Raw genomic sequence first — 11,201 nt, forward strand, 5'->3', positions numbered from 1 at the left:
AGTAGGGGTAAGGTATTGCACTTCCGGTGATTTCCCAAACATCTGACAATGTGCGATGTAGTACATTGTATCTCCACTTTTCTGATTTAATTTGAGATGGCATATTTTCAACCAACTGGACAGAAAAGACTGACTAATGTTGCTGTTGTTAGGCTTAAGAAAGGGGGCAAACGATTTGAAATAGCTTGCTATCCAAATAAGGTTGTCTCCTGGAGAAACAAAGTGTGAGTGGCTGTTGTGTTTGATCAGAGACATAAATAATGTTATTTATGTCTCTGGTTTGATGTAATAATTTAAGCAGGTCCAGTACAATCACTAGATTTCGCTATGTAGCTTGATTTATCTACATAGCTTTATTTACCTACCTGAAGTAGGTTTATTTAGCTACCCAATCAAACGTTTGTCTTAAATGGGCATTTGTACTAAAAGTGGCACTCAGACGAAGGAATAACTTTCAATTCATAAAAAAATCACTCTTAAAAATGTTGCTCTTTTTGCGCAAATGCAGTCAAAATTCAAAAAGTTTTGGGGCTATGTATAACTGTTTATGTGTTACCAAACAACTACTTCTTAAGTGGAATAACAAAGAAAAACAGTTCTGGTTAACATGATGATTGATTGGTAATAATTCAGCACAATGTAAAGTAATCACACTTATCCATGCCTCATCGCACACAAGGTGTCATACAGTTACTCAAACAAAGGAAATACATTCCTTGAAACTGCTCAATAGCAGCGATATTTCAACTAATTTTGCTCAGAGTTCCTTTTTATAATACTACATAGCACAAATATATAGGTTGACAATTCCTTGCAATTTTTTGTCTGTTTTACATAGAACGCAAAACTGCATAAAGGTAGCTAAATAAACCTACTTCAGGTAGCTAAATAAAGCTATGTATATAGGGAAATCAAGCTACGTAGCTAAATCTATTGATTGTACCGGACCTGTTAAGAGGGCTGGATGGTCGTGGCTTGTTTTTAGACTATGTTAATCTCCTATAAAGAAGAGCGAAGTATACAAATATAGCAAGATAGGCAACTTTTTAATCTAAAACATTTCATTTGGATTTTAATTGTCTAACTAATAACTAATACGTCTAACTAAACGTCATATCTGAAAATTCAGGGAAGATCTGATGGTTATTTTGTGACCACTTAGCCTACTGAATAGCACCTTTTATTTTTGAATGGGGTTTTCCATAATGCCTCTTTTTGTATTTTACTTACAGGGAAACTGACATTGACGAGGTTCTTCAAACGCATACAATTTTTGTCAATGTTTCTAAGGGAGAAGTTGCAAAGAATGAAGATTTAAAGAAAGTATTTGGCACAGACAATCAACCAGAGATTTGTTTACAGGTACATGCATATTATTAGGGCCCAGCAAGGATTTGCGGGTGCCTTATCGTAATCACTCTGTCTGTCCGTCTGTCTGTCCGTCTGTCACTCTTCCGTCCACAAATTTTCTGTTTCTTTCTAATAACTGTTAAACCATGTGCTTTATTCAACTGGATCACTAAAAATCACTTTACAGGATGAAGAGCTCCCTTAGGGGGAGATAAGTAAAACATAAACAAGAGTTACTTCTCTTGTCATTGCATATTAAGTAAACTAACATTAATTATACTTTTCTCTTTTTTGAGCATAATGTACAGGTAAACAAAACTAAAAATGACAAAAGTTCAGAATTAATTAGAATGTGTCTGGTTTAAGAATAACAGTAATTCTGTCCATTTAAAACACAAAGTCTGGCAACATCCGTCCTGTCTGAAGAATCTTCAAAACACATAAACCATTTGCTCCTGCTTTTGTTAGGCAATTTGCGAGCTGTTTTTGTCCAGAACACCACTGAATTTTCCTCACATCTCCTTGAGTAACTGCTTCAGTCAATGCAGCGATATCTATACGAAGTCTCCTGTCCTCCACCAGTTTTGTCGAATGCACAGATTCTATCACACTCTTATTGTCTACAAATGCATAAATTTCAATGGATTTGCTGGGGACTCCTAAAATCTCCTCTAACATGTGTCGATAGTAAAAACTTGCCTCCAGTCCTTCTTGTAGACTAAGCGCCTCTGCTGCTAGCGTGGAGCGGACAACTCTTCTTATCTTTTTAGCCTGCCAGAAAAGGGGACAGCATTTCCTTTGTCTATCCATAATCCAGATAATGACTCCTTGAGTACTTCCCACTCCATCATTCAGGTTTCCTAGAGATGCATCGGTAAATGTCATTATCTTCACTGAAGTGAGATCTAAAGCTGGAAATCTCAGAATACTTTTGAAGTCTTTAAGCCTATTTATGGTTTTTGTTGCTCTGATTAAGTCTGCCATGGTTCCACTTCTCAGCTTAGTGCTCATGTCTATCATTTCAAATGCAAGGTCTGGTCTTGACCCCTGCACTGCCCAATTGATCTGCCCTATGATCTGTCTGTATGCAGTCTGTTCTTCAGTGCTTAGCTGACTTTCCTTCTGATATGCTCTCAGGGGATCAATCTCTATACTTTGTAACTTCTCCGTGTAACTAGTGTGATCCAGTTCTATCCCTTCCTGAGTTTGCTTAACGTAGAAACCAATATATGGAAATTGGCATTCAGCAACTTTTCCTGCTGAAAACCTCTCTCAAAACCTGCAAATCTGCCCCTCAAAGATTTCGTCCCCAGCATGGAGAAAATCATCAACATGAGAGCAGATGATTCCATGAAGCCTTCCATCCTTTCTATAGTAGAAGAGAGCCGGGTCTACGCTACACTGTTCAAAGCTGAGTTTATCAAGTTCTTCTTTAACACTTAAGTAAAACTGTCTGGCACCATCTTTCAGTCCAGAAAGACAGTGTTTTAACTTCCATATCATTCCTACAGGAGTGATACTTTCCTTTGGAGGTTGAAGATAAACATCTCTATCAAGTTTTTTTCCCTGTAAAAAAGCTGACTTAATATCTGTGGTTTTGACATCCCAGAATTTACTTGCTGTTATTGTCAAAAATATCTTAAGACCCCCTTTTCCAACTGTTGGACTGTCTTTTGGAATATCAAATTCCTCCTCAAATCCACGTGCTACAAGTCTTGCTCTTACTTGTTCTTCTTTTGAAGTGATAACCCATCTTGTAGATAGTCTGTTTTGTCCTTCATTCAGAACTTCAGTGTATGTGTCAAAGTTTTTGAGCTTCTCTAGTTCATTTTGTTTAGCTAGGGATATATTGTCACAGCTTGTACTTTCACATGTTGTAGAATTAACACATTCATCGCTGATTCTTTCCCAAGGGAGCCTACTTAGGTCTATGCTCTTTTGTTCTTCACTCTCAACATCTTTTACATTATACCAATTTCTGTTATTACCAGAAGCTTTGCCTGCTCTGCCAAGAATTGTTGCCTTTATCCAATTTTCATCCTCCGATCCCATCTTATACTGAATGTTGTCATTTGTTTTTAGTGCAAAATTGCGTTGAGGAGGTAAAGGTAACTTCTGTTCCTCTTTGTTCTCTGACAGGTATTCAGAAACTGTACACTTTTTAAGTTGCTTTTCACTTGCTTTTCCTTGGTGTGGTGTTCTTTCTTTATTTGTGCCTGTAGTTTCAGTGTCTGATATCTTCTCTTCTACTTGAGTACAGCCTGCGGTTGCTTTTTGTAATCTGTTAGGGGACACTCGAACAAAAACTCCCCCATGGCGAACAAAAACAACTTTTCCATCCTGAAACACAACTCTACCAGGTCCAAGCCATCTGTCTCTACCCTCACGCTTGTAGTACACCAAATTTCCATTTTCATAACATTGTTCAGCTGCCCTCACTTTGTTCAGCAATGCCCGTCTGATTCTCTCATCAGCTTCTGCCTCTATGTATGCTTGTCTGGTGCTGTGCAGTAAATTCAGATGTTTAGCAAAAGTCTCACTCACTGTACGGCCTTCTAAAACTGGTAACTTGTCTGTCATAATGTTGGGTAGATTGGGGTTCCATCCAAACACAAGCTGGTGGCTTCTAAAGCCGTTCCACATCTGTAATACATTCCTTGCCATGTTAGCCCAGCACAACAAGCTCTGCTCATTTACATCTTTGTAGTCCTGTTCCAATTTTGTTAGCATCATATCTGTTACGGAGTGCACTCGTTCACACAAGCCGTTCTGAATTGGGATTTCACCTGCGGATGTGCACACTTTGACGTTCAAAATTGATGCCACTTCTCGCATTTCGTCAGAGTTAAATTCTCCTCCATTATCTGTCATAATTGCACCCATAACACCAAATATCCCTATCCAGTGAGACATGATTTTATCAATGACATCAGTTGTCTTTTTCCTCTGGATAAAAATGGAAATTGTGTATCTGGACCACATGTCAATCAAATGTAAGATCCACTTTCCTCTCCAGTACTTCAGATCCATGGCCACCTTCTCATTAAAGTAAGTCGCCATTGGAAATGACACAACAGGCCGTGAAGGGGTTCTTGCATAGGTCTTGCACACATCACATCTCTCTTCTATTTTTTCAAGATCCTCGTCAAAGTTGTCTCGCCAAGCACCCGCATCCTGTAAGAGGGATACTAGTCGTTTCTTTGGTGGGTGCGCAAACTGTCGGTGCAGTTTTAACAGGGTTGAGTATCTCTTTTTTGGGGCGATCTACATCATCAATCCTGACTGAGCAAACTTCCTCAACAGGTATCATTTCTGCTTTATCTATGGGAATACAATAATGTCCAGAAGAGGTCACATTAAGGTTCATTGTTTTCCCTAAAATCTCCGCTGTGTCATCCTCTAAGTTCAACTTCACACCAGCAGTTTTCACAGCCGTTCTTGACAACAGCAACGGAATGTCTGAATCAACAACATCAGTTATTATGGTCACATCTTTCCCTGCTATACGAGCTGGAATTGCAAATTCTCCTTCAGATTTCAGACGAGTCCCCCCTCCAAACTTAAACATTTTTCTGCCTTCAGTTTTCTTAACTCTATTTTTGTCCAAATCATTGAGTGAATCGATGTATGTGTTGATCCATGCACTACCACACACAGAACTACTGCAGGCACTGTCTAGGACTGCACAATTTCTAGCTTCCATCCCCAGGTGTCTTATTTCCTTTGGTTGGTAACCTGTAAACAGTACGAATTCTTCTTCTTCAGTTGAACATGCATTTACTTTTGCCATATTTTCCCAACTATGAGGACATGCTGCCATCAGATGTCTATATGACCCACAAGACTTGCATGTCAACACATTTCCATCTGGTCCTGATGGATTCATACTCTTTTTAACTGCTGAACTGCCTGCTCGTGATTGTCCCCCATGCTGACCTCGATAAAAGCCTCTACTTTGGCCACTTTGAAATCCTCTGCCCCACATCTGCTCACTTCTTCCCCCTCCTTGATAAAATTTGTTGTTCCTCATTCTAGCATATCCAGCTGCCATCAGCGCTTCTTCGTTCTCTGCAAGGAATGCTGGTTCAAGTTTAATGGACATTGGTGTAGAAGAAGAATGTCCTTCACAAGTTTCACCTTTGAATTTTTTAAGGGATTTCTTAGCTTCCACATACAGAGTTTCTTTATTTTCAAAATTCATTCCTGTCAAAACAATCATTCTTTCTTCTTTGCTAATTTGTGATCTTTTGAGTAATTTGAATGCTAAAATCTCTGGAGGTAATTTCATATTTTTCTTCTCAATTTTTCTGTATTTAGCATCAAAAATGGAAATGTATTCATTGACAGATTGTCCATCAGACCTCTTAAAATCTTCAAAGTCTTCAAATTTCTCTAAGCTATCTGCTAAATCATCTTTGGCCAAATGTTTGTCCAAAAATTCTATCAATGTTTTCAAACCTGTCTCTTTTTTGAGATCCTCCAAATTCAGCTGATCAAACACTTTTTCTCTTATCTGGGACTCATCATTTTCAGGAAGAGACAATGCTATAGCAACACCTTGTTTCTTTTTATCTAACTCAGTGACCTCTTTCCATGCTAAAAGTTCTTGCTTGAAGAGTTCATAACTTTTGATTTTAGGATTGTACAAAGGGGGGTTGATTTTTGTTGAAATTTTCTCAGTCCACTAACACCACTGTTTTTCACATTTATCAAACTCTGAATAACAAGTAATTAATTGTCACACCTCGCTTACACTGTTTCTAACACTAGGAATCACCAATTTTCTTTCAACCACGCTCTGCTACCATTGTTAAACCATGTGCTTTATTCAACTGGATCACTAAAAATCACTTTACAGGATGAAGAGCTCCCTTAGGGGGAGATAAGTAAAACATAAACAAGAGTTACTTCTCTTGTCATTGCATATTAAGTAAACTAACAATAACTTTTTTATGGTTGCCCAATCAAGTTCAAATTTGGTATGGTAGTTCAGTAGGCAGAAATACATATTTTGATGCTAAGTTTGGTTCTCTATGGCTTCTAGTTTGGAGCTGGGGTGGTGGGGTAGATTCCTTAATTATGCATAAGAATGAATGGGCAAAGAGAGATAACTGCTGAGAAAGTTACCATTGTATTATTTGTATACTTGGAAGGCTGTGCAATATTTGTCCTTTGGGATTAATTAACCTTCCACAGGAATAAAATCCTAAGCTTTATCTTTATCTGTCACATTGAGATTGCACTGCCTGTGTCTGCAAATGAACTTTGTTTGAAGTTAAGGTCAATTTTGAATGATGTGTAGTATTGTGTACATTCTTTGAAATATGGATTTAAAATATAATATTCATACTTTATTTAGGTTATATATATAAGATACATATTAAGATATCCTTTTTCACTATTTTATTTTTTAATTATTTATTTTATTTTTGTCTGCCTTAATGCTGTTAATTTTAACAGGTAATCAAATAATATCCACATTCTGTCATTTTTGAAAAAAAAAAGAATCTTATTGTAAATTTAGAGAGCAGAACAATTCATCCCCTGGAATTAATTATCTTGCCTGCTGCAGAAAATTTAGAGGCTTATCTCTATCTGTCATATGAAGATTAATGAACACCTTTGTCTGCAACTGGTGTTTGTTTTGAAGTTAAGGTCAACCCTGGGTGATACAATGTATTTGCATTCACTGAAGGCTTGCATTTTATAAAACACCTGTTTAAATCTTTTTTAAATACACATTTAATTTAGTTTTTATTTTAGGTTTTTATAAGACATGAGGTTATCCCTGTTTTATGTAGATACAAGGTTACTATTTAGAGTTTTTGGACATGCAGGAATTATCTTGAAATTTTAAAAATACAGTTGTTACTTATAATTATCATTTTTTTTTTTTAAATGTAATCAAATTAATCTCTCATTCCATGAGCTGCACCCTTACATTTTTACCCCATTTATTTTTCATCATTGTTAATATAAAGAGGATGGAATTCAAAGTTTTTTTCACTTCCTTATATTAATTGTCATAGCGGGGCCCTTCCTGACTGGTCAGTTTTCTAGTTGCTTTTATTTGACGGACATATTCACCATTCGTTACCATTTAACAATACTCATTAGGGTAGAAGTTTTTAATATAGAGATATTTTAAGTGAAAATTATCATTTTGTAGATATTGAAAAAAGGTGAGCTTCAAGTATCTGAAAAAGAACGCCATGCGCAGTTGGAATCCATGTTCCGAGATATTGCAACAACTGTATCGGACAAGTGTGTTAATCCCAAGACCAACCGTCCATACACCGTGACTTTGATTGAGAAGGCTATGAAAGACCTTCATTTTTCTGTGAAACCAAATAAAAGCACAAAACAGCAGGTAAATATTTATGCATGTAATACAATACTTTTCTATAAACATTGTGATTGAAATTTATTGTTAAATAGACATGCATCGTGACTCACAAACCCATGATTTACCTTACATGTATATTGGATTTTTACACGATTTCCACATATTTATTATGTGATATGAAAAGATGAACCATTTGAAAATTCTGGTGTCCAAGAGTAAATGAATCCAATGAAAAAAAGGAAAATAGATTAATCATTGGGCTACCACATAAATATTGAGTTTCCCTTTCACTTCATAGCCACGCAAGTGCAGAGAAGTGTAAATACTGTGGTGTGGCATAAATCATGAGCAAATGGCCTCTTGGTGAAACCTTAGGTCTCAAGAACTTATATTAATTGTTACTATGTTTATAAAGATGCACTCTCTATAAATGCATATTTCTTACTACAGACATCTAATAACTTCAAGTTCCAATTCTTTTATCAGTGCTTCAACCCTACTGTAACTATTTTTAGACAGCAATCACATGACACTCAAATCATTGTCCGAAACAACTCTGTTTGTTTACATGTGTATAATTCCGGATGAGTTTTAATGACTTGTTAGATATTGACTTATAATGTGCGAAACCTACCGTTTGACCAAATTTTGTATATTTCTTCTAATTTCCGTTGTCATAATTAAAAAGTAAAACATCTATTTTTAGTGTCACTTTAACAATCACAAATGCTTTTTTTATCTCAGGCCCTGGATGTGATAAAACAGCTGAAGGAGACCGAGACCATTGATATTCAGCGAGCTCTGATGAGAATCAGAATAACTGTTCCAGGTCTGTAATAAATCATTCTTACAAGTTGTGTGAAATCATTCATATTTGTAGGGGCTCAATTTTTTTGGATTTTGTGGTTATCTCTTTTCTAAGATTCGGATGATTCGGAATCTAGATAAGAGATAACCACAAAATCATTATGATTCCCAACACCATCTTTATGCAATATCCATGAAATTACATCCAAATTAACCTATAAGACATTGAGATTCCAAATGATATTGGCCCCAACATATTTAAATCATATATTCCCCAGTATACAGTTTAATTAAGGTGAAATAACACATCATTACAAAATGGCTGATCTCTGATCGAAACAACATTTCATTTTATTGAAAGGATTTTATTGACAACAACATGTAACTTACTCCATAGCGAAGTGGATAAAGTGTTGGGCTTGTGATCTGTACATCCAAAGTTCGAATCCCGCAGGGGCTTTTGTTGTTACTCGATCAATGAATTGAATTTTTTAGAAATTTATTTTTTATCTCCAAACTGCAAATGTTTTGCTTATTTGACAGATGTACATTTTATTGATCATTGATATAATGATCAATAAAATGTACATCTGTCAAATAAGCATACAAAAATACAAAAATAATTTACTGTTAATTTGAGTGACTTTTTCCAATGTGTTATTCCATCTTAATGGCACATATTGTACACAATCTTAAAGCTGTTATATATGTAATATTTTGTGTCACTCATTTTGACCTATCAATATGAATTTTGTGAACATTAGACTTATTATTATCATTAAAAAATTATTGTAAAAATAAAACTAGGTAAAGATGGCAAAAAAGTCAAAGACAAACTAAAGAAACTTGCAGCCAAAGTAGAAGAGGAGGACTTTTCTCCAGATCTTGAAATGGTATGTTGATTGGTTGGATTGATTTATACACTATGTTGAACATGCTTCTTAACATTATCCAAAATATTTAAAAGGACAGGAATGCAAGAGGAGATCAAAATGCAGGGTATTCATCCATATTAAGAGTATTCACATCAATGGATATACATTTCATACACCCTCCTTAGAGAAATATGTTATTGGCTGGCACACTGTGCCCATCAACATCTTGTAGAGAAGGAAATAGTGACAACATTACTGGTATTTGAGGTTCAATGATCATTTTTGGTACTCTGGTTACCTATGTCAAGAGGAAAAATAGTAAATGTTTTCCGTTTGAGGTCAGAGGCCAATGTCAACACAAAGTTGGCTTGAAACAGTATTACAAACTATATCCGGTGAGGTAGGATGAAACTTGGTACTTACTTGCAGGTTACTTATAAAGAGAGTAAACTCTTATTAACTCTAATGAGATTTCAGGTCTTGAAACCATATAATAGTAATTGATGATCAGTTGCTTATGGAAACCATATAATAGTAATTGATGATCAGTTGCGTATGGCAAGAAGAACCGTATTGATCAAGGTCAAGAGTCAAAGTCACCATAAGCTTACTAGAAATTTCAGATCTTGAACCTTGTAGGTAGAAAACAGATTGAGCAGGAAGATTAATATACTTGGTACAGAGATTATAGTCATCATGGATTTAGTTTAACTTTTTATTAAGGACTTTGAGAAGAGGTATCATATTTATCAAAACTACAGTACATTTTTCATTTTAATACAAAAACCAAGATGATTAGTCTCCCATTTGCTGAATTCTTGTTCTTCTTATCAAAAAATTTAAGTTCAAGAGCTAAGTCAGCAAAACTTTTGAAAGAAATGAAACAAGTAGTAATGTCATCGTCCTTTGTACCACTATCCAAATTGCAAATTGCATTCGCTTATTTTTTTTCTTTCATTTTCAATGTCAGGTAATTTTAGTTGATCCTGGATGTTTTCGTGAAATTGATGACCTTGTAAGAGCTGACACAAAAGGCAGAGGTCAATTGGAGGTCATCAGTTTGAAGGACATTGAAGAAGGTGACGAGATGCTATAACCTCTAAGCTTTGTGAATGACATCAACTGAGGAGACCTGTACTCCATATTAACCAGATTAACTGAGCCCAATTCAGATCAACAGCTTATAAATTTTAACAAACAACGCAGAGGCAAATGTTATATTGCATTATTTATTGCAGTACATTTTTAAAAAAATCAACATGTTCACAACTCATATTTTCTGTAAATGTGTACGTTAAAACCATTGTCAGAAGAAAGGCAATACATGATTTACTTGTACTGGAAATTTTAATACACATGTAAATAAAACATGAGTTGGGTTTTTTTCCTTTTTGTAAAGTTTCAAGTTTATAAAACATGTTACATACAACTGCACTTCAAAATGAGAATACATAATGCACAGGCTTTTTCAAAGTACATGTACATCAAAGATACGACAAAATGTTCAATCAGAACGGCTATGAAGCATCGTGTATCAGCAGGACATAAGCTGAATATTGAAATAAGGCCACAAAAAAAGAGGAGAGAGAGAAAAAAAAAATGGAGCAACAAAAACGAGATCTAAACATTACAAAGTTTAAAAAAAAATGAATAACTTAAGAAAGGCAGTTAAAAGCTATGAATATACATTATGCATTAAAGGGACTTTTTGAAAAAAAATATTTGGAGTGCAGTAATATAGATAACTCATTGCACTAATTAAGACAATGAATGTACAAGCAAACTGGTGAGGTATGGACTTAAAAAAAATTGTAATAAATAAA

The 11,201-nt window shown here is 35.4% G+C and overlaps 1 protein-coding gene across 1 annotated transcript; it reads left to right on the forward strand.

Moving 5' to 3' along the window:
* The first annotated feature begins 5 nt into the window (after window positions 1–5).
* On the forward strand, window positions 6–10,744 carry LOC105328638 (ribosome maturation protein SBDS). Its single transcript, XM_011429601.4, has 6 exons — window positions 6–224; window positions 1,233–1,362; window positions 7,520–7,720; window positions 8,441–8,525; window positions 9,311–9,396; window positions 10,349–10,744. The coding sequence occupies exons 1-6, from the start codon at window positions 97–99 to the stop codon at window positions 10,472–10,474; spliced, it is 756 nt and encodes a 251-aa protein (XP_011427903.2). The 5' UTR covers window positions 6–96; the 3' UTR covers window positions 10,475–10,744.
* The last annotated feature ends 457 nt before the right edge of the window (window positions 10,745–11,201 follow it).

This window comes from Magallana gigas, chromosome 3 (genome assembly GCF_963853765.1).
Source record: "Magallana gigas chromosome 3, xbMagGiga1.1, whole genome shotgun sequence".
Classification (NCBI taxonomy): domain Eukaryota; kingdom Metazoa; phylum Mollusca; class Bivalvia; order Ostreida; family Ostreidae; genus Magallana; species Magallana gigas.